General features: G+C 51.1%; 6 protein-coding genes and 1 non-coding gene across 7 annotated transcripts; 3 read left to right on the top strand and 4 right to left on the bottom strand.

Moving 5' to 3' along the window:
• Window positions 1-204: 204 nt before the first annotated feature.
• tim13 (protein translocase subunit TIM13) lies at window positions 205-623 on the bottom strand (the record flags this gene model as incomplete). The annotated part of the gene is made up of 2 exons (XM_046084114.1): window positions 205-429; window positions 504-623. 2 exons carry the CDS (start codon window positions 621-623, stop codon window positions 205-207), a joined length of 345 nt encoding a protein of 114 aa, XP_045940077.1.
• A 608-nt stretch (window positions 624-1231) lies between these two features.
• On the top strand, window positions 1232-2571 carry LDX57_002463 (legume-like lectin family protein; the record flags this gene model as incomplete). The annotated part of the gene is made up of 6 exons (XM_046084113.1): window positions 1232-1333; window positions 1393-1416; window positions 1512-1582; window positions 1653-1734; window positions 1804-2064; window positions 2125-2571. The coding sequence occupies 6 exons, from the start codon at window positions 1232-1234 to the stop codon at window positions 2569-2571; spliced, it is 987 nt and encodes a 328-aa protein (XP_045940076.1).
• A 574-nt stretch (window positions 2572-3145) lies between these two features.
• On the top strand, window positions 3146-3217 carry LDX57_002462. The gene has a single exon. It is a non-coding gene; the product is annotated as a tRNA-Ala (tRNA).
• A 379-nt stretch (window positions 3218-3596) lies between these two features.
• On the bottom strand, window positions 3597-4736 carry LDX57_002461 (uncharacterized protein; the record flags this gene model as incomplete). Its single annotated transcript, XM_046084112.1, has 1 exon — window positions 3597-4736. One exon carries the CDS (start codon window positions 4734-4736, stop codon window positions 3597-3599), a length of 1140 nt encoding a protein of 379 aa, XP_045940075.1.
• Window positions 4737-6905: 2169 nt separating this feature from the next.
• Window positions 6906-8198, top strand: LDX57_002460 (PRCC domain-containing protein; the record flags this gene model as incomplete). The annotated part of the gene is made up of 1 exon (XM_046084111.1): window positions 6906-8198. The coding sequence occupies one exon, from the start codon at window positions 6906-6908 to the stop codon at window positions 8196-8198; it is 1293 nt and encodes a 430-aa protein (XP_045940074.1).
• Window positions 8199-8341: 143 nt separating this feature from the next.
• On the bottom strand, window positions 8342-15260 carry MDN1_2 (AAA ATPase midasin; the record flags this gene model as incomplete). The annotated part of the gene is made up of 1 exon (XM_046084110.1): window positions 8342-15260. The coding sequence occupies one exon, from the start codon at window positions 15258-15260 to the stop codon at window positions 8469-8471; it is 6792 nt and encodes a 2263-aa protein (XP_045940073.1). The 3' UTR covers window positions 8342-8468.
• An 81-nt stretch (window positions 15261-15341) lies between these two features.
• MDN1_1 (AAA family ATPase midasin) lies at window positions 15342-23324 on the bottom strand (the record flags this gene model as incomplete). The annotated part of the gene is made up of 1 exon (XM_046084109.1): window positions 15342-23324. The coding sequence occupies one exon, from the start codon at window positions 23322-23324 to the stop codon at window positions 15342-15344; it is 7983 nt and encodes a 2660-aa protein (XP_045940072.1).
• Between the last annotated feature and the right edge of the window lie 88 nt (window positions 23325-23412).

Genomic DNA, 23412 nt, shown 5'->3' with positions numbered 1-23412 from the left:
TCATACATATATCATCACACAACAAGGATAAAGCTTCGGACGAGTCGTTCGAGAAGCCGCAAGAGGAAAGGGGGACCGTAATATTAAGACCGACAGAAGAAGAGAAAAAAAAAGCCCAATCTGCATTAAGACCGCAAATCTATATCATAGCATCCGCCAGGTTTGTAGTTGTTGTTGTTGTGTCATTCCTCCGCCCTCTACGTTTTACAGATCGCTCGACCCGGTGGCCAGGGCGTTCATGTTAATGGTTTCTTGGGCGCCACCGGCCTTCTTGCTCTCGACGGCGACGCGAGCGACGTATGAGCGGCTGGCGACGTTCCACATGGAGATGTACTTCTCCATGCAGTTGGAGAGGCAGGTGCCTTCGGAGGAGGACAGGGTCGAGCCGGGGCGGGGAATGCAGCTATCGAAGCAGTGTTCGTTGACTTTCTGTTGGGTGTGTTAGCATGCTGTCTGATGATGCGGATTCTTTTTTTTTCAGGGCGGGACGGTGTCGAACATACAGCAATCAAGGTCCGGGCGTTGTTCATGGCGGCCTCCTGCTGCAGTTGTTTCATGATGGCGGTCTTGACTTCCTGGGGGTTGGAAGCCGCATTGTTGGAGCCAGAGCCGAAGAGAGCCATTTTTGCTGGGATTGGGGGTGGTCGGTCGGAGAGAAAAGGGACGAGGGTCGTGGATTGATGAAGCAGCGAGGGTTCACGGGGGAGAAATGACGTCTAGTGCAGAGAGTATGGATTAATAGTTCGTGACAGGCGACGCGAGAGTTCCGACAGGATCTTCGAAGGTGTGGCTGAGGAGAGCTTGCCTTGGCCTGCGCCACAGGGCACTAAACCGGAACGAGTGTTTACTTACTTGACTTAACGAATGTCCCTCGGGATGCTTCGATCTGTCCACTACTACCAATTGTTCCGGTAGGCGCCACAATCCTCGCTTTTCTTCTTTTTCCTCTTGTTCCGTGATCCGTCACTTCTTCCATTCCTTTTCTATCTTCCTTCTTCAGACGACGACACCTTTTTGGTTTTTCTCTTCTTTTCTCGAAACACGTTCCGCTCTAACTTCAGTGCTATCCTCTGAACTGTTGATGTCCTGGTGATATTGACCGCGAGAACCTCATCTCTTGTGCTAGCTGCAGTCGGTCTTTCACTACCTACCTAAACCCTACCGAGTTTCACGATCGTTTTATCTCTCAACCTATTCAAATTCGTCTCCAATCACCGGACACTATTTCGCAATGCTTCTCCCGCGGCTTTCGACGCTGCTGGGCCTTGTCGGTCTAGCAAGCCTGCCAGCTGCCAACGCTTACGATGGCGACGACAACGTCAAGAGCATTCCAGTACGTACAGATCGCCAACCTCGACCAGATGTCTCTAGCTAACTGATCAATCCTTTCAGCTTCGAACTCACAGTCTCGCTCCAGTGGGTCCCCACCCCTCCATCTGTCATACTTGGCCCTCGGCGGCTCAAGCGGGCCGATTCCCCCGTTTCGCGCAGCTCCGTTGACATTGTTACAGCCATACCTGGATTCGGACTTCCAAAGCCGCTGGTTCGATTTTGGTGGTGATACTATAATTCGCGCCGACAAGTACGTGGCCCTCGTTCATCTATCACCATACTTCCTCGGTGGAGCGGTGTGTGGGCTAACCGACCGCTAGATATGTCCGTCTTACAGCGGACCGGCCGTCACAGCAGGGGTGGATCTTCTCGCGTGTTCCTCTCACTGCTACCAACTGGGAGGTTAGTTCGACTCGATACGGGCCTCGGGGTCCTACAACACGAGCAATTAGTTCTAATTCGTCCGTTTAGATCGAGGTCGAATTCAAGATCCATGGCAACGGCAACCTACATGGTGATGGGTTCGCCATGTGGTTGACCAAGCAGCGCGCGACGCAGGGCCCCGTCTTCGGATCGACTGACAACTTCGAGGGTCTCGGCATCTTCTTCGACACATACAAGAACAACCGCCCCGGAACCTCGTTCCCTTACGTCATGGCCATGATGGGCGACGGACAGACCACCTACGACCAGGCGCATGACGGCAAGGCCAACGAGCTGGCCGGTTGCTCTGTAAGCATCACCAGTATTGCGGATCTCATACAAGAACAGACACTAACAGGATCACTATAGGCCCGTGGCCTCCGAGGCGCCTCCATCCCGACGAAGGCCCGCCTGACCTACTTCCAAGACAAGACGTTGACGCTGGACCTGCAATACAAGTCGGAGGACACCTGGAACAACTGCTTCAAGCTCGACGCCTCAGACACCAACATCGCCATCCCCTCCGTCGCCTACCTCGGCTTCTCCGCCGAGACCGGCGAGCTGAGCGACAACCACGACATCATCTCCGTCAAGTCCAACAACCTGTACGGCGTCGGCGGCGCACGGAGCAGCTCCTCCGACAGCAAGCGCGCCAGCAGTCCCAAGAACGACCGCGCGCGCGTGAAGCGCACCCAGAAGAAGAAGGGCAGCTGGGGCTGGTTCGTGTTCAAGACTCTGCTCTTCTTCATTGCCGTCGCCGGCGCTTACGTTGGGTACACCGTCTACCGGACCAAGCAGAGGTACTCGCGGTTTTAGGCGATGAGGGTGATGATATGTGGAGGCAGTGTGTATGGATTTTTATACAAATTTGTATGAGAAATTGTTAAAAAACAAATTTCCTGAGACGATGTTATCCCAGTTCGTCTGTTTTGTGCTCTTTGCATAGCCATGTCATGTTTGTGTCTTCGGTTTTTTTTCTTGCTGTTGAGACGAATTCAAAGGTTAAATGATTATTGTTCCGTATGATTTGGTAGACTATGTCTGTTGGTGACCAAGTTTGGTGCAACAGCAGGGTGGTGTACTCCGTACAATGTCATCGTAGGGCCCAGGTGCTTCGCGACAAGTATATATATAGTCAACTCGATTTCAGACAAGTTTGGACCTGGTTGTGTGTGCAATGAAACACAGCATTGATAAGTTCTAAGTTCTATCCGCAACTCCAGATTCAGAAATTAATTGCACACTAGACTCCAGTGACCGAGGAAAAAGAAGTACATTCAAAGATGTCAACATACGGAGTACACAGCATGACCTATTTACTGAGAAGGCGCTAGTAACCATTTCATGATATGAATATAAAGCAAAAAGAAGTGAGGTCATACATCGAACAGGGGATGTGGTTTAGTGGTATAACGTTCCCTTAGCATGGGAAAGGTCCGGGGTTCGATTCCCCGCCTCTCCATTCACTGTTCCTTTTTTTGCTTTTTCTTTTTGTCTCTCCCACTAGTTGTCTTTGAGGAATGGACCTTTAAGTTTTGTTTTTACTTCTTTGACAGGCCCTTCCTTGTTTATCTGGGGCTGGAGCTTATGATCACGGGGTTCTATGGAGTGTGTTAAAAGTGGATTGCGCCACTAGCATAAACACTAACAAAGCTGTTATCTGTAGTATCAACAGTGTCTAAGAAGTATGTCACATGAACTATTCTGTTCACATTATACATAATCAAGCTAGAAAGAGAAACAGGGGTATCAATGCTGTAAATGGGAACGCCTCTATAATCCACCCAGTATATCACTCCGTAGACCACCGATATCAACACCGCATGGCAACACACGCCATATCATGATTGCTTCTCCTTCAGTTCGTTCCACATGGTATCGACAATCTGAAAAACCTCCGTAACGCTGCGCATGACGACCTCGTCCACACCCAGTATTCCATAGCGATGCTGGATCTTATCGGGATGCCACCGAACTCGCTCTGCCTTCAACGTCGATAGTAAATCAGCGGCGCCCGACTGATCCTTACTATCGCTGGATGACACCGGCGCATGTCGCATAAACTCTTCAACCGCCTCTCTCGACACATCTCTTCGCTTCCCAGACTCGACAGGCCAGTATAGGAGATTCCGCAATCGAGTGCGTTCATCACCGCTCTTGCTCTCGTCTGGGCCCGCAGCGGCAGCAGCAGCAGCGGCGGCGCGATCAACCTCATCCCACGACCTGGCATATTCCTCCCAAACCGCCTTCAAAGCTTTCAGCCGTCTCCGCGCCTGTCCCCTCCTCAAACTCTCCTCCATATCTCGTTCAAACCGACTCCGCTCCCTCGCCTCTCTCGCGCCCCTCTCCTCGCGTCTCTTCTGCCTCATCCGCTCAGCCCTCAACCGCTCTTGTTCCTCGATCATCCCCTCCCTCGTGCGCTCCCACATCTGAGTCCGCACATACGCTGCATATTCCTCCTCATCCATCTGTTCCAGCTCTCCCTCAGGTCCCTTGGGGACGGACGGCACGGCGAAATTGTGGATCGGCTGCCCATACACTGATTCCCAATATGACGCGCCTTCGTCGTCGCCGAGCGCGTCGAATAATGACTCTCGGAAGGCTGCGTTGGGCGAGAGGCCCCTCGTGGAGTTTGGGTTCGTGGTCGTCGAGGACGGGTCGGGGGAGGGTGTGCGATGGGAGCGTTTGTGGCGTTTTGTAGAGGAGGGACGGTCGGTTCGTTTGGTGTCATGAGTACGGTCATGGTCATGGTGGCTGCGCTTATGTCGATGATGGTGATGGCGACGGTGTCGGTGTTCGCGATGTTTCGAGTCCGAGCGTGACGAGCGCGAGGATTTGAATCGGAATTTGCCACCCTTGCCCGAGCGGGCATATTCGTCTGCTTGGGCTTCGGTGTGAGTGCGATCACTCGAGGGGTCTTTGGTCGGTAGAGATGGTATTGCGCCGGCGGCGGGGGGCTCTTGTTCGTTTGTTGTCGGCATGGTTATTCTGAGCTTTGAGCTTTGAACTTGGACGTGCAGGTGTAGGTGCGAAGTTCAAGGTCGGCATAGATTGTACATGGTGAATATCGAGGTGTCAGTGATGTAGACAGCCTTTGCGCCTAGAGAGCGTGAGTTTCGTTTTCTTTTTGGCAAAGAGGTGAATTGAATTGAAACGAAAGTTTTGGGAAGGAGCGTCGAATAAGACAGTGGATATTTGGCCTTAGTAATCTGCCCTTTTTCTTATCTTATCTGATTGATTGCGGATCTGGTTTCTGCATGATGTCATTTTTGGTGATATTGAGTATACTCACCTTTTTGGGACTATGACTTCGTTAGCGCAGTCACTTGATGCTGGTATTAGAAAATTCGCTAGCAGGTCGAGATAAAGGAAGTCATTGACCATGCTGCTGGACGTAACGCCGCTCAGTATGATGAAGGGGAAGAGTGGAATAAGGTTCCGTTCTCCAGGAGTAAGGCGTGGAAGAAGTTCAAACTGATGGCAGCTCTTCACTTTTCTTTCGACCCTCCATGTAATGCAGGATGGCTAGGAACAATTTAAAATTTATCACGGTCCCGTTTTCAGTCCCCTTCCACATACATTTTAGCATACACCGAGGGTTCTATCGCCTCGCCCACGTTCGTAACGAGATCGACTACCCTTTCTCCGATAGACCCTCTTGTGCTCTACTAGTAATAGGAAGGTGCAAGTAGAAGTATTGCACCTGCCCCAAAGGCGTATGTGTCACATCCGCGAAGTTGTCATGAGTGTGAACATCCGATCAGTGACCACCATGAATATGGCAAGTTTCCTCCGAAGCAAAAGGCCACAATCATGGGTGAGTAATTGTACATCTTGACATGACCTAGAATATATCTAATGTCTATAGATACTCCCGTGCCCACAGCAGAGTGCAGCACTCTTGTCACAAAGGATTTGGCACGCCTGTATCACTTCCGCATTAGGATAAGAGGCACACCTGCCTCGGGCAAATCCACTCCGATGGGACTTATTTCAATCATTTGCTTAGTGACCCAATTCCACATCGTACGGCTCTCCAAGAAAAGGTAATGATGGATTTTACGAGAAGCAATTCGACCAATCCTGATGAGATTCAGCGCCGAGCAAGATATATCACTCCAATCTCGGAGGACTGGATGCCATTTTCATGCCGGTCCAAGTACCAACCCTCGTTGGTATTCGCTGGTGTTAGAACGGAGGACTTTTAGCTTGGCGTATGGAGAGCCACTCATTAAGGACACGCAGGGCTAATAACATCACTCTGCGATGTTATAGAAGGAGCTGAGTTGAGCACCTTGCTGAGATTGAGACCATCATTAGTCACTTCGTGAGCATAGACATGCCGACTTGCGGGCATTCTCTTGGAAGACCCCGGTTGCCTGTTCCGACAGCCTGCGGGTTCAAGGGGCCTTTCTTAAGCTGAAGACTCACATGATGCCTTCGCTGAAGAAGTTCCAGGACTAGCCGTACAGTCGGAAACTGCGATTCTCAACCCAAAGATTCACGAGGGAAGTCTAGAACATAATGCGCTTCTTCATATCGTTCGGAATGGTTGGCTGCAAGTGCAAAGAGATGGATATAAAATCCAGTTTGTCTTCCCTACACAAGTTCATAAATGGTAAGTACGTGGCCTACACTACCTTATCTTCCTTTCTAATACAGCAATACAGTGTTTGCTCTTGCGTGTTCTATAATCCGTATGACTCCTTATTTTGTCGTGACACTCTGCGGTCTTGTTTATCCTGCGTTCTTCCTTGGACTTTACACCTCATGACTTTATGACGCTTGTGACATTCTGCTTGGTATCTCCTTTCCTGGACAGGCGGCATTTTTTCGTCTTGATGCTGTTATTCTTGCCCTGCGTTCTGATGTTATCAAAGAAACGATTGCTTTGAAAAATGATATGATTTGTGAGAGGAACGCAACAATTCCGAGGTTACAAGATGAAGTAGTAAAGCTATAAAGAAAAGTATATTATAAGACTTGGAAAAGGTCGTCTGAAGGGTGGATGTCTTACTAGAAGCTATCACCGGATTAGTCATTCGAGCTGCCCTTGTCAAAAAGTACCCAAAAGAAAGTCAACGAGATCCCGTACTCCGCAACAATCAACCGCCACTTGCAACACAACCACAACAACAAAAAGGCCCACCATGGCCCTCGTATCCTACTCCGACTCCGAGAACTCTGACTCAGAACCCGAAACCCCCGTCGTTCCCCAACCAAAGACCCAAAAAGCCGCACCAGCCCAACAACAACCATCCTCTGCGTCCACCACCGGCGCAAACTTCCCATCCATCGTCGATCGCAGCAACCCGCGCAAAATCCGCGTTGCCCTACCCGAAATCAAACCCGAGAAACCAACCGAGGAAGACGCCGGCGACGATGGACCCGCGCGCAAGAAACCCAGGATAGGCGGCGGTGGCGGAGGGGGATTGTTCTCGGACTTTAATTCATTCTTGCCCGCGCCGAAAAAGAATACCGCGACCGCAGCGGCGGAGAAAGAGAAGAATAAGAAGACGGCCGCGCCGGCGCGGAAAGTGTTCAGTTTGAAGACGGGAGCTACGCCGGGATTTGATCGCGAGGCGGATGCGGAAATGCGGAGGGATCAGGCATTGGGTTTAGGGACTGGTGATTATGACGATGATGAGACGATACCAAAGGCCGGTAGCCTTGGGACGGAGGAAGCTGGCGAGTCGCCAAATACGGCAGAGGACAACGGAGAGGAGGGTGTGAAGGAGAAGCCGGTGGAGGTGAAATTGAAGGGCAATCCTATGATGTTCAAGCCTTTGTCGGTGGGACGAACGCAGCAGAAGAAAAAGAAAGCGCCTCCCAAGACTACGACAACGACGACCACAAGTACGCCATCCTTACCTGCTGCCGATGGCCTGAAAGAACAAGCCCCTCCCGCTCAACCTACTCCGCCCCCTGCTGCTGCTGCCCCGAAACCAAAACCGAAAGTCAGTCTGTTCTCGCTATCATCGGCAGAGCCGGACGCCCCCTCTCCCTCAGCCCAAACAACCAGCGCCACCTACGAACCACTAGTATACAGCGCCCCCTCAGAAGCTCCTGCCGCTGGGCCTTCGGCCCCAGAACCCCAGGAGTCAAACCTAGCGACGAGGCCTACCGAAACGTTGGACAACATTGCCGACGATCTCAATCTGTCGCGTGCGCAAAGAAGGCAGCTATTCGGTCGCAATGCTGATGCGTCCAAGTCCCGAATCCTCCATTTCAACACAGACAAAGAGTACATCGCAAATCAAGAGATGGCGCACAACACGGATCTTGCGGCTGTGCAACACAATCCCGTGCGTCCGATTGCGCCTGGTAAACACAGCTTGCAGCAGCTGGTCAACGCAGCGAGCAACCAGCGGGAGGCTCTGGAGGAGAGCTTTGCCTCTGGACGGCGGAACAAGCAGGAGGCTGGATCCAAATACGGATGGTGAGCTTGGTTGTTCTCGAAGCCTTTCAACATGGACCTTAGCCTTTCGTTCTTCATTTTATTAGTGATTTATTTGGGTAAATGTAATTTGATACCATGAATGTGTAATATCACCGGGAGTTCGAGTGCCTCAGAAAATAGGTTCTTCTAAATAAATTTTTTATTGGATCTTTGCTAGATATTTAACCATTCAAAAAAAGAAAAACCCACATGCGCCATAAACAAACAGCCACCGTTATACTTTTTTCTATAACCAAAAAACAAACATGAAATTCTAAGAGGAAACATCAACAACCTCTGCGAACCATTGCTTCAACGCCGTAGCCAAAACAGCCGGTAACTCCTTGACATCGCGTACAACCAGATAATAAGGGAAGGGGAATCCTTCCAGATACCGTTTCATCTTCAACTTCATCTCCCCAGTCCCGCTCTCAGTGTCCGGCTCGAAGCTAGCCTGACTGAGATCCAGGATGGAACTGCCCTTGACGGCATCGACGATGATGAACACAATCATGATCCGCTCCTCCTGAGCCTGGCGCACAAGGCGCTGAATAGTGTCGTGATCCTCGCAGATACCGTCGGAGATGATGAGCTCCAGCTGCCAGAGATCGGCGTTGCCTCCTCCCGGAGACTGCTTCCAGCGAGCTTCCCGGAACAAGGCGATTGAGTCAGCGATCAGTTTGCGCACGTTGGTGCCGGTCTGCTGGTAGCTGAAGTGCTGGAAGACTTGCATGCCGGCTTCCGAGGAGAACGGTTTGCCGAAGTCGTGCGCGACTCGGACGTGGTCTTCGCTGCCGAATCCGAGGACACAGAGGTCGCCGGCTTCGAGCATGCTGAGACTCTTGGACACGAGCGCTAGGGTTTCGAACGCGAGTTGTCCACTTCCGCTCTCTAGCATGGACTTGCTGTCGTCGACGGCAAGCATGATTTGGTAGTTGCGCTTGGAGGGGATGGATCGTCGCATCCAGATCTTGTCGCGCTTGTATTGCGACGCGATGTACGGGATAATGCGCTTGATGTTTAGTCGTTTACCCGTGCGGAAATCGCCGCGCAGCTTCGTTGCCAGGGTCGGTGCGAGGATGAGGCGGAGTTGCTCGGTCAGCGAGAGGGAGAGGTCATTGGTGACGGATTCGTAGTGCGACCAGAGTCGCTGGGCCTCATCTCTGGGAGTGAGAGGGGGCAGGGTGGACGATAGGTGGATGGCTGCGAGATGTGCGTCTACTTCATCCAGTTCCTCGTTGATCTCTTGTTGACCAACAGCGTCGGTGGTGCGCTCCTGGGTGTGCGAGTTGCCAGGGATCATCGCGCCTGCGGTTTGTCCTTCAGCAGCCGTGGGTCCCTGATCCAGCTGCATTTCGTCCTCCAGCTCATTGCCCGGAAGCTCTTGGGGCTCGTCTGAGTCCGGCAGAGGCTCGTTCTCACCAGGCTTGATGTCCGACTCAACACCCTTGTTCTGATCGAGGGCCTTTGCTTGCTCCTCATTTGCTTGGCCAAGGGCTTGAGTATCGGCGACATCGTCTTGGTCCGCGAGATGCTCGAAATCCGCATCTGCCATGTCCGTATCCTGAGGCAGAGGGTTCTGGGAGTCATCGTCTTCCTGGTTGGAGGCGTTCTTGATTTCCTTCTGCTTGCGATGCCATTCCTCTAGCATGTCACCCAGCTTCTTGAACGCTTGCAGCTGAGGGTCCTCGGGATTGGAATCGTCCGCGCCTCCTGCATCTCTGTGCCGCTCACTGTCGTCTCCATCCTTAGAAGCACCGGTTTGCTGTTGCTGCTCGGCAGATTGGTCCTTAGAGCCGTTCTCTTGCTGTGCATTACCGGATGCGCCCTTTTCTTGATTCTGGTCCTGGTCAGCACCCAGTCCACCATTGACAGCCTCGCTAGGTGCCACGTCTTCTCCATTCATCTCGTTCTCGTCACGCTGGAGAAGAATGTCGTCTTGGGGCGTGTCTTCGGGCTCCTCTCCAGGCTTCTCGGTTTCTTCTTCACCATCAGCTTCAGCTTCGCCCATGTTGTCGTCCTCATTGGCCTCTTCCTCGGCTTGCTCCATGTCTTGCTCTTCTTCGCCCGGCTCCATGCCATCGTTTTCTTGGTTCTCGTCCAGACCATCTGCGTTCTGCTCCTCCTCTGCAGGAGCAGCGCCCAAATCTGACAGATCATCGTCGAGACCGTCGTCACTTTCTTGGCCTTCGTCGCCATTCTCCTCGCCATCAAGTTGCATCTCATCCGGAAGGTCAAGAGCTTCCTCTTCCTTGGCATGCGGATCTGTGACATCCATGTCTTCACGTCCAATAGCCTCGCCCTCTTCTTCGGGGGCTTCTTCGTCCTCTGTTTCTTCTTCCTCATCCTCCTCGCCCTCCTTTTTCTCGGCCTCCTCTCCATTCTCATCCTTCTTCTTCTCCTCCTGCGCTGCAGTCTGCTCGTCGGACTCAGTCTGACCCTTGCCTTGTTCGTTCTCAGTCTCCTTTTGCTGCTCGTCGTGGGCACCATCCCACATCTTTTCATCCACTGCCGAGGCATCAAGATCATCCACGCTTCCTACTTCCTCATCGATATCACCGTCTTCCTCTTCGTCGCCACTCTCGTCCTTGTCTTGTTCGTCGTCTTCCTTGCGCTCACCTTCCTCGCCTTGCATGTCTTCCTGGTCCATATCCACTGCATCGGCGGACTTGTCCATATCCTCTTTGGGGTTCTCGTTCTGTTCCTGGGCAAGCTCCGAGAGGTCTTCATCGGCCCCGACATCTTTGCTAATATCTTCAGCGCCCTCGCCATCACCAAGACCCGTTCCACTCTCCAATTGCCCAGACTTGCTTTCTTCGCCGGATGCCTCGGCAGGCATGCAGAATCCCTCCGAAGCGATCTGGTTGAATGACTTGGCGAGCACATATGACATCTTGCACGTCTCGCGGTGAACGGTGACGAATCGATCCAGAAGGTCCTTGCAGATGTGGCAGTACTTGTTCATGATGGGAAGCAGACTAGCGAGTAATGCGCATGCGAAAGCAAGTCCGGAATCTGCGCGCTCTTGAACATGCTGAAGCGTTTCCAGGACGGATTCCAGTGATGAAGTGATACCGGTCAGATGGATAGCCTTGACTGCCTTGCTGAAGAATTCGTCACTTCGTGCCAGCAGACCGGGGGATCCGACGAGAGATGGTGCCTCTCTGAGTTTTTGAATGCTGACGAGGATCTTGTCAACTGCTGCCAGGAGACTGCTATCAAATTCCTCAATCGCCAATCCATCATCAGTTCGCAATCCTTCAATTGCCTGGATGTTGACATTAGTCCAAGGGCTGATCTGGGACAAGGCAAAGGAAAGATCAGGACGGGCTTCGGTCCATTGCAGGATCTGTTGATTCAACTCAGTGAAAGAAGACGAGGTCTCCTCCAGAGCGCGCTTATGGTTCTGTGAGGATACACCCTTTGGCAGCTCCGGAAGACTGGTGAGCGACTTTCGCAGGCGATCAAAGGTTTCTTTCCAAGAGCGCAAGCCATTAGAGACGACCAGAGAGTCGATGCCGGAGAACTTGGCATGCAGCTCCACAATTGTAGCGGCCAGCCCAAGTATAGGGGCCAACCAGGAGACAGCCCGTGACACGTCTTGCGTCTGCTCTAAGAACCCGGCAATTGGCTTGTAGATCGACTTGAACCCCGAAGTCCACATGTTTGCAGTCTTGACAAGCGTCGACTGGAGTGCTTCCAAGTCGAATAGCGCGGGCGAGATAACAGTTCTCTGCTTGCGAATCAAGAACAGCAAGTGCTCAATAGATCCTGAGCTTCTTGAGATCTCCACGTTGCTGAGATCTTCAGAGTAGTTGCGCGATGCTTGACGCACACGAGGAAGGAGGTCTAAGAATCGGTGGAAGTAAAGGTCGGCACTCTTCGTGGTATCGTTCTGCATGGCCTCGCCTCCCAGAACTGGGCTGGTAGCAAGGACATGTGAAACGGATGCTTGCGTTTCCATCAAGTTCATGCTAGCACTGCGCTTGACACCCATGTCCATTATGCGGCGCAATGTGTCCGCATAAAAGCGACGCTTTTGAACCTTGAGATGCTGCACTCCATCCTTGTTCTCCTCAGTCAGAGTCTTGGGTGTCTGTGACCTGAATTCCTTGATGCTCTCAATGAAGAATTTGACAAAGCCATCAAGTTCCCCGGCCACATCAAACTCGGCGGGAATGGACATATACATGTGCGTCATATTACCCACTGTGCCATTTGGATCCCTGAATCTGGGCGGCCGATTACCCCAGGCTTTATCAATTGTTTGACACATTTCAAGAGCGCCTGGGAAGCTTGCTGAGGACAAGTCTGGTCGCTGATGGGTGGGCTTGAGCTCTTCGTTATCGTCCGGCATGTCTTGCTCCAGAATTTGCTGAGCAGGTTGAGCCAGGGCTTCCCGATACTTGCGGACCAATTTGAACAGCTTGGTGTGCGATCGTCGAGCACTTTCTCGGAGGGCAACAATGTTCGTATCTTTCCAGCTAGCGAGCTGAATTTGTTCCTTGATTTCCTTCTCAAGCGCCACTCTTCTTTCGTTCAGTATCTTGTGCACCACGGGTTCGTACTGCGTGTAACGCTGAATGAAGTTGCTCAAGGCGGAAGTGAGTTGCTTCAGAGAAGGAAGGTCCTCAACGTAGAGCAGTAGTAACGTGCGGAAGTCCTTAATGAGTTGCAAGCGCGCACTGTACTGGCCCAGAGTGGTTGAGAGGAAGAATTGTTCCAATGTTGAGATGACCTCGAGAACGTGGGTGTTCAACTCCTCCGAGCTAGACTCCGCGATTTGGATTGGGGCACCGATGATTGCCTCATAGGCAACAAACCACCACGAGCCCACATCTTGTCCACACTTCTCTCTTTCGATCTCCAAAAGTCTAGCCCAGGTGGACAGCTCGAGTCGTCTCCAATTGATGGTCAAGGCAGTGATCTCGTCGTAAACAGCTGCCGCTGAGAACTCTCTGCTTGCAACAAGCTGCCACTCGTGAACCAGCCCATGCAGCTTCTCAACCTTGGTGATGAACTTCGCAACGGGCTCCGTGTGTTTGAACTGGAGGATCTCCTTGCAACACAAGATAACATCTTCGAGAACAGCATGGTCGGGCCAGGTCTTCTGGATCTGGAGGAATCGAGATTGCGTGGACAGGGCCAAAGAGACAAGTTTCCGGGCTTCTCCGATGTTTGCATCAGTATAGAAGTTGTAGTTGCTCACAGAATCCGTCTCTATGTTGAGGGCGTCCTCCAAAAGTAGGAGTATACCGGAGATATGCTCCTTAGGATGAACGTAAGAGCTCGAACCTTCCTTCTCAGACCAAATTGAACCGAGCAGTGTAGCAGATTCTTTGACGTAGGCTGTGAGAACACTCGCAGGGTTTTCGACCCGGAACAACTTCGCGTGCAGGGAGGCAAGCCGGAGGGAAATAGCCTTGGGATCAATGCGGGTAGGCTTGGCACCTTCTTCCGCTGTGTCGCCATCATATGTAGGGAAAAGTTCATTGAGCTCCTTCTCGTTAACTTCCTCGCCATCTTCCCAGGACCCCTTGTAGTGGTACAGACTGGAGTTCTGCGCCTCTTCTTCCTGATCCTCCCGCAGCTTTGCCTTCCACAACACATGGAAGTGATCGAATAGCTTGCGAAGAGCGTTGCGTCCCACCTGAGTGGAAAGCACTGTTGCGTCCGCGTTCCCGGCCACTCTTAAGGATGATAATTTGTGGAACCACAGCTCGATAGCACGCTTCGGATTGGCATCGGTGATTTGACTCTCGAAGGCCGAAATGGGATGAACATGACCTCCAAGGAACGGTGTGCTTTCGCTGATGGTCTGAACGGCCTGCATATCATGTGGTGACTGGAATCTGCTAGAAGCTAGGGAAAGACCAAGATCCAAGATTTGAAGGAAACGAACGACAGGAACTGTCAAGTCGTCATAAGATCTGTAGTTTGTGCTGAGACGTTGGCTCAGTTGGCGGATATTGTCTCGCAATAATCCCACCAAGCCTTCGGACGCCTTCTCGACCGGTGCGTTCACGATGTTTTCGGGATGTCTATCCAAAACAGACCTCACTAAGCTTGAGAATTCCGCATGGAGTAGACTCATCTCTGAGACAGGCGGCCGAGTAATAGAAGACGGGGGAGGCGCTGAGCCCAGATCGTGTAATTGTCCCTGCAGGATATTGTGGCGGATGTTCGTGGCCTGACCGGAGAACTTGAGTTCGAACGAGGAGATCGCCTGTGCCTTGGTAGTGAGCTCGGAAGTGCGCTGTGCATGGCGACGTCTTTGGACAACTAAGCTCAAAGAGGGATCAAATGGCTTGTCCGGAACGAAAAGTCGCAGAAGGATGACAGCTAACTGGACCACAGCAGCCCCCGTGTTTTGAGCATCCTCTGTAGTTACGGAATCGGTAGCCAGAGACACTAGAAGAGCTGGAAGTGCTCGTTCCGCAAAAGCCTTGAAGTAATGATCACCAGGTAGTCTTGGCTCCAAGTGAATATTGAACGATAGAGGGCCGGTGGATGTGCCTTGTTCAGCGATTGCGTGCAAGGTGGAAACCAATTGGTCAAATGACTGCGGCTCAAAGAACTCCTTGTGCACGACGACAAGCTCTCGAGTGAGTTCACATAAGACTCGCCTAAGGGCTCTAAATTGATCCATGGAGATCTCATGGGAAGAAAGGGCCAAACTCTTGGAAAGAGTCTGCTTCTCCACTTCGATGGCATCCATCTGGCCTAAGATCGTCAGATCGACAAAAGTCAATTTTTTTAGTAGGTCCAAAGAGAAGGTGCCGTTGATAGCGGTGCCGAATGCCGACGAACGCGCCGAGCCTGAGAATAGTGACAGTTTGTGAAGGACATTGGGCACTTGAGTCTGAAACATTGAAGTATCCAAAGGACGGGCAGGACGACCAGCCAGTAAAGGAAGCACCGATTGAATGACATGGCCACTACTCTTGCTGTTTGGAGAGACCGAAAATATGTCATGGTACTGACTGAGAGCTTCAAACTCATCCAAGAAATATGGGTTCTGAGCTGCCTCGCGGTTCTGTGTGGCATTTGCCAGCTCCGCTACCATTTGTTTGAGACCCTGATATGAAGTAAGCATCCGAGGATCGAGAAAAGCATGGAGATGAGAGTAAGGAGATAAATTTAGGGATTAAAGCAAGAATTTCAATCCTACCTGAACAAGTTGTCCTTCGTCTGCGCCGTCGACGAGAATAGAATGTTGGGCGTTAATGAGGGAGTCGCGAACCCGGCTTAGATTAGACAAATCAAGACGAGTTTTGATGGCAATGTCGGTAAACTCAGAGGCGACGGTCTCTAGGTCTAGAATGGACTTTAATTGACTTTGCGTTGCGGGCGTTGCAGGTCTCCACGACTCCCACAGTCTCTGCATGCTAAGTCCGGTCCTCAAAGCCCAATTTTCCTGGAATCGGTCAAGCGCCTGGGATAGAGCAAACGCCAATGGCTTCAAAAGGGCCCAAGAGTCTGCCAGTGAGGCAGATAACTCTCTGCCAATTTGGAGATACACTTGAAACTCACCTTCATCCACCTCACTTGCTGTAGTTAGTCTGAAGATATCCATGGAAAAGTCGATGACTGCTCGAAGGATGGGGAGAAGCTGGGGTGCCTGAAGAACGTCTTGATCCAAACCCTGTATGAAGTCATACACTGCTTGTCCACAGTCTGACAAGAAAGAGCCAACTGGCTGAGTTGCATCTTTCATGAGAGCCGGGATGCGCCCGGAAGCCAAAGACCGCTCCAATCGACTCATTTCACTTGGTTTCAGTTGCTTTCCTGACTCATCTGCTTGTTGCAGGCCTTGTCTTAAGCGATGCAAATCCAACTTGGACTCTTGCAATTGCGCCAGAATTGCGAGGGGAGTGAAGGACACATCGCCACACAAAATTGAAGCTAGTGGCTCATTGACCAAAGGATGAAGAGGCTGTGACTGTCCCTGAATAGACAAGGACGCACCGCCGAGTGCAACGGTGCTGTTGAAATGATCAAGAGGCTTCCAGCCCGAATTATCATGCACAACGGACACGTACTGAGGCAGGGTCGACGAGAGCAATTCCTTCACAGAATCCGAACAGTACGGCAGGAAGAAATCGAGATTCCTCTGGATATAGGCAAGATCTCCGATGGAAAGGTGGTCAAGACACACCCCATAGGCTGCCCGCGTTAGGTCTCCAGTGGTGACCGGAGAATCGAAGTTCCAGATAGAGCGAAGGCGGTACAAGGAAGATTGACATGTATAGGAAGGCGTGAATGTGCCCGCTATGTTGTCATCTTCCTGGGGCAAGAAGCAAACCTCAACACAACGATTCCTCATGGCGCGTGACAGTTCTCCATGACGAGGGTCAACTGTCAAAAACAGCCTGAAATTTGGATGCGGCTTAATAACACGAGCAGAACCATCTTCAGTCCGTTGCTCATTGAGAATCAAAGCGCCATTGGGTTCAGTGAGCGAGTTCAACCTGTCCAGAACAGAGGGGTTGCAAAGGTTGGCATTATCGAGGATAACCCAATGCCCATGTTGCACAGCTTGCGTTAAGACGCCCTCGGTCCATTCGAATCCCACTTTCATCTTGTCCGATTGTTTTGACTTTTCCAGCAAGCTTTGACCACGGAGAAGGAGATCTTCAAGGGGCTGTTCAGAATAAAGCTGGCATAGTGTCGTAAGCGATGAACAAATATTGTCCAGTGAGATTTCCCTGCTCTGGAGAGCCTCAAAGACTTGAAGAAATGCGGGGACTCCATCAAAACCACTTCCCGAGGAGTATGTAGAGATGATGTATTGTCGGAGCAGTAGCGAAATATCTTGCATCAGAGACGACACCTCCCGCTTATGGTCAATTTGTTCAAAGCCACCAATCAGATCCATCGTATCGGTGTCAGCACTCAGGGCCAATTCAACAAGGCTAGCACCATTCAGGGCCGCGAGCTTTCGGATGAGAGCGGTCTTGCCACAGCCAGAAGGTCCAACCAGGATACTAGGCCATGATTGTTCGATACATAGCATGAGAGACTCAAGAACCGAAAGATCGCGCGGAAGTATCCGCATCTGGGGCTCTGGGGTCTGCTGGAGGAACGGATCCCTTCGCATTGTCCCAAAACCAACTTGCATGTAGTCTGGCGTGAGGTTGTGGTAGTAGTTTTTGGCCACCCTTGGCGTATCCCTGAAAACCTGCTCATAAATTTGAGCGACCAACTGCCGATCCTCTTGAGACCTAAATCGCTGGGAGATGATGACATCAAGGAAGTTGCTTGTCGGGATCTGCAAATCTCCACGGTCTGCAAGCTGGAGCCACCTTTGAATGTCTCGTAGATTAACTTCCCATGGGCCTCCAACCGCTCCTAGCCTTCGTTCTTGAACAATAGCCTTATTCAACCTCGACACAAAGTCCACCAAGCCATCAGTTTGTGAAGAAGGGCTCCCAGGGAAAAGCTTTGCGCATATCCTCTTCAGGTCATCGTTGGTGAAGCTATCCGCATACACAACAGTGAATCGGTTGACGAAAGAAGCTGGAAGACCCTTTCTTCCACCACCTTGATGATGCGGGTTCTGCGCAGCAAAGAGGACAAAATCGGGATGTCTTTTAAACGTTTGATCAAGCTCTGCAACGTAAACCATTTGACGGTGGTCCAAACAGGCATTCAGACCCTCAAGAACAGACTGAGAGGCAAGGTTCATTTCATCCAGAAGAACCCAGTCACCACGCTGCATCGCCTGTAGGAATGGGGCATCGCGCCAAGTGAATTGACCAACATCACCACCCTCTACCGGCACATCTGATCCAAACAAATCTGTAAGATCAGTTTGTTCAGACAAATTTATCCGAGTGAGAGGCTTTCCCAATGCCTTGGCAAGAGCTGTCACAAGCGTGGTTTTTCCCACACCTGGGCTACCTTCGAGAAGAATGGGCTTCGGCAATTGCAGACCACGGGCAATTCTAACAGAGTTGGCAATTGTCGTAGGAGCATCCATTATGAATTCCGGATCTGGTGTTGTCTGACCATTCATATCAAGGACGAATGGGCCTATGCGTAGGGAACCATTTTCTATATCAATGGTGGAGCGCTGAAGATAAATGCTCTCCGCATCCACATTGAAGATTTCTCGAAGTTTGGCAAGGCATAGTCGTCGATTCCCTTCCAGATCATGCAGCGTTGATGCGAGCATTGCCGCTGGATTTGCGCCAATAGTGTCGATAAACACCATTGCCGCACCCTGTACTATAGAAAATAGAGGGTCTGTGGTCTGACACTTGTTGACGAAATCGACCCAGCCGAGGAGGTCACGAATAGAAAGCGATTCAGTTGAAGAGTTCTGCAAGGTCGATTTGAACCATTTCGCAAATTGCAACATGCCCTTGGTAACATCTTCGGACTTCATCTCAAGCTTCATTTGGAGGATGGGTAAGATGTCTTCGTCTTCCGAGAGCTGCGGCGCCCATATCTCAGTCATTCGGTTTCTGAGTGCTGCAGAGAGCTCACGCTTTCCATAATCTCCTCCTGGGTTCATGGTGGAAAGGAACTGGAATCCGGCATCAGCGACTACCATTGAATCAACTGGGCCCTTTTCTGCAAGAAGGATCGATCGGTGGGGTTCCAAAACACTATTCAATCTCTCCAACACTGAATCGTCGGCCAGTGAGATCTCGTCTAGGAGGAAAAACTGCCCCGTTCTCATGGCAGTAATCAAGCTTCCATCGGACCATTCAAACAAGGCATTAACACGCGCAATGTTTTTCACGATTCGTTGCACCGTCTCGGGGTCGTGTAATTGCAACTGGTCAGCGCCCAATGCGCTGAAAGCTTGTTTCAACTCTTCGATCGAGCTTGATTCAACAATTTCTCCAGAGATTATTGACCGAAGGTCACTGAGCAAAGCTTGTTCGATGGCGGCCCTATTTCTGACAGGCCTCTGAGCTCCTATAAGATCGCCCGTTTCCAGATTCACATGTGCATTGACGATGAGTAATTGCTTCCTGTAAGCCTCTGCAACGGCTTGACAAAGCTGAGTCTTTCCGCAACCAGTCTCTCCAACGAGCAGGACCGGTTCGTTGTTCTCGAGTGCAACGGAAACCAGAATAAATAACCTTCGCATGGCCTTCGTCCAGACAATTCCAGGGGCAAGTGTTTTGAGAAGAGGCGCACGCTTGTCTAGCTCCGAAGCACCATAGATTACATCCTCGTCGATGCGGACTCTCATGACTTCTTCGATAACGCTCTTCACAGCCGCCCGTTCTTGTGGATTGCGAACACGCTCTGCAAGTAGCATGAAGCCGTTGATTGCTAGCTGATCACGGTCGTCTGCTCGTCGGAGTGCCCATCGGAACAAGTCACGCAGGGTGGCAAAGCTGTTCTTCTGCTCGAAAAGTCGGTTTGCTTGACGGAGCAAGGATAGCTTCCGGTATACGGATACGATTCGGGTACAGAATGAAGGTGCAATCTGAGAACGTTCCTTCAAGATGAACTCAAGCTCACTTTCCGGGATGTCGTCAAAGTGAAGCTCAAGGAAACGGTTGCGAAAAGCGCGGGATAGCACCTTTCGACCACCGTAGAGACCAGCTGGATTTTGTGTGGCAAAGAGCATGAAGTTCGGATGCGGGTGGACCACCTCCTGGGTTTCAGGTATGAATAGCTCACGATTGTCGTCAAGAAGTCTGTTCAATGCTTCCAAGACATCCGATGGCGCCAAGTTGAGCTCGTCTAGAACGATCCAATATCCATTCCTCAAAGCTTCTACCATGATACCTTCCTGATAACGCAGGGTTCCGTCTTCGTCAGAAACGTATGACCCCAAATATTCTTGGAGATCTGTATGTTCATGATTGTTGATCCGAACAAATTTATTCCCGGAGACCTTCGCCAGATATTCAATCATACTTGTTTTTCCAGCGGAAGTCGGGCCCTGCAACAGAACAGGGAATCGGCGGGTTGAGCTTGCTCTAACCAGATTCTTCAGGTTCTTCTCAATGAAAGGCGTGATAATGTAATGAGGTTGTTCCTCGGGAATAGTGTTCCCTTGCCGCATCCAGTAGTGTTTGAACTGCACATAAGAATGTCCATCACTGGGGGGCCGAGGGGTTTGTCCAAGGAGCGCCCGAACGTTCTTCGCATTGTTGAAGATGTGTCTCTCCAGTAGAGGCGCCAAAAGCCTTTCCGATTCCTGACTCAAGACAGTCAAGAAACTCATGGAGAAGCCTTCGAAAACAGCTCGGCGCAACCCATATATGTGTGCATGGTCGGCCACATAGATTAGAGCACGGACGAGGGTTCTTATGCTGAAATGTGGGCGTTGTCCGGCTCCGTCTGTAAGCTTGTTCTCGTTGCTAAGCTTCTTAGTTTCCATGTAGAGATGGGCAAGATCTGATACGACTCTGGAATCGCTCAATGCCAGGTCACCTAGATACTTCTGTATCAATGACAGCAGATCATCAATGTCACTATCCGGAGAATGCACGTATACTTCAGTAAACCGAGAGCGAAGGCCAGGAGGCAAATCCTTCTTCCCTGCATCTGTTGCCGGGTTCATGGCGCCAAATATACGGAAATCGGGGTGCCCAAAAACGCGCTCCACATCACCGGCTTCTGAAAGTAGCACGGATGGTGAACCATCGCTACCGTGATGCAGAAGACTAGCAATGTTCTCCAGAGTATCTGGCGAAGCCAAATTGACCTCATCAAGGAGTACCCATTCACCATTGCGTAGCGCGCGGACGATCTTACCCTGGACAAAAGCAAACGTGAATTTGGCATCGCCCTGGGAAACTTGGGCCTCGAAATCGTTCAACTGTGCCGCGAACCTTTCCCACCTCTGTCGCAACTGCTGGTATTTCGGCGAATCGAGTTTCCGTTTCTTGGCTGGCTGTCCTTCCTCGGGCTCTTTTCCTTGCCCATTGTCTGCTTTGAAAACACCCTCCGCTAACCGAACGGCTTCATGCCATAGATTTACCAAGCGCACCCAGTTTCCTGTGGTAACACTTTTGGAGACGGATGACAGGAACTTGTGGTTTTTTTTGGCTGAGAAAGTCAACTCGAATACCGACGTAAATTCATCAAGCATAGGGACAGCCATAGTACGAATGTTCACGGGCTTATAACCACCAAGAAGATCAGAACTTTCACTTTGCTGTGACAAGTTCACTACCGTGAGCTTTTGCCGTAATAAAGTGGCAAGTTGTTGGATCACTGTTGTCTTTCCGATACCGGTTTCACCAACAAGAAGAACGGGTTCTGCCATTTGCACGGCAGCAGCTACTTGTTCCATGAGACTAACAGCAGATCTTGTAGAAGCGAAGCGCGATGAGGCAGCAGACATTTTGGACAATGACCCCGTAGGTACCTTGACTTTCCGGCAAACTTCTCTTCCAAGCACAAGACTGTTTCCCTGGTCTGAATACGCTGGAACGCGCTCATGAAGGGTGTATTGTGCTCGCTGAGGCGATATCTGAAGAGCTTCCGCAACGACCAGAGCCAGGGTTTCTGCCATGGATTTCTCGGGGATGTAACTGAGAAAGATATCCACAAAGTCCCTGAAAATCTCGTCGTCAGCACCTTCAGGGGTAGCTTCGTAGCCCGTCTTTACACCCAGACGCTGCAGTCGCTTATGCAGCCGGCTGCAAAGTTTTATTAGGTCGCGAAGACCCGGGGTCCGACCTTGGGAGCTTTTAATCGCAAGGCTCCCGTGGAAAGAAGAACAGAGGTTTTGATACACGCTCATGATAACCTGGATCCGAGATTCTAGAAGAGGGAACTTTTGTGTTATCACCTCGCGAATCTCGTCGATGGAGAGGGAATCGATGGAAACTCGTTGCCATAATCTGCTGCCCAGGATGGTGGTGCTTGGGGCGATCTCTTCACCAGCGATATTGTACGAAGACTTCATGGTAGCAATGATCCTAAATCCTTCAGCGCACTTGATCCGCTCCTTTCTGCTGGCTATGGTCAATTCTCCTTTCTCTATTATGGGAAGAATAAGGCCAATGACTTCAGAAGGAGCGCGATCGAAGTCTTCGATCAGAATCCAGCGGCCTTCTCTTGCCGCCTTCGTCAACACACCCGGCTGCCACGCAAATGAGCCTGTAGTCGGGGAGGTCGAGTACATCCCAAGAAGACTCTTAGCATCCGTCTGTTCATTCAGATGAAGTGTAACCATGGATTCCGATTGACCCATGGTCGCCGCAATATCATTGACTAATGAAGTCTTTCCTGAGTTTGGCAGACCGATCAAGAGCAGAGGACTAGACGTGTTCAACGATGAAGCGACCTTCCGCAGGTTTCCCACTGCAGTTGGTGTTTTCACCATCGAGGACGCCGGAGATACCGTGTCATTCAGTCGCGGTATTAAGACACCGCAAACCTCGGCAGTTCGCGGAGTGAAATACTCTCGTAGGCTTTCAACCTGAGAGAGGCTTTCCACAGCTGAACGACCAGATCTCGCAAGCTCAACCCGCTTCGCGAGGGTATCCCACCGGCGCTCTTCCCATAGACCAAGGCAGCGATAGTCGATTACGATGCCTTCCCAGCTGCTCTCAAAAGCCTCCCCGGTGATATTTGCCCGAACCAACTTCTCCGTGGCAGCATCAGCTGCGCGCACGTATAGAGCAAAGCATCGCACTGCAAGGTATCGGACGGACGAGTCTCGATGTCGGAAAAGGAGCTGGAGTCGGGACGGTGACACGGAATCCGAAAACGTCTCTAAATCGTATGAAAGAAGTCGAAAGATCGCTAGAAGTAACGTGCGAATCGTAGCGTCATCCATCTGCATTAGTGTTTGCTCGTCGGACGCAGCCAACGTCGACAAAGGTCCAGCCCGGGACATGGCATATTGGCTAGCAAAGGGTCGAAGATACGGCGCGAAAGGTAGGATTCGTGCAAATGCGGAAATAACTTCGATTTGGTTGAGGTGAGAGTCGGATAAAATCCATCGTGCTGCCAAGTCCACGAAAATCGGTTCATATATGCAAAAGAAATTCTCTGTACATCCTGACCTTGAAGCGCCAACCGCAAGCGCATTCAGGTACTGAGTCCCAGAAGCTGTGCGAATGAGTTCCGCAATCTCATTCGGAAGCTGCTCATGGATCTGGGACTCATTGAGAGCCCTCTCGTAGGCAGGCGTAGCGTACATGCTGAATCCTGCCGTCAGAGGAACTCATGTGCCGAGTTTAAATCTAATGGGGAGAGAAATTTGAAAATATCTCGTCCCGATAGCGACT

The sequence above is a fragment of the Aspergillus melleus genome, assembly GCF_016097325.1.
Source record: "Aspergillus melleus strain CBS 546.65 chromosome Unknown contig1, whole genome shotgun sequence".
NCBI classification, from domain to species: Eukaryota; Fungi; Ascomycota; class Eurotiomycetes; order Eurotiales; family Aspergillaceae; genus Aspergillus; species Aspergillus melleus.
This window is presented reverse-complemented; position numbering and strand designations above follow the sequence as displayed.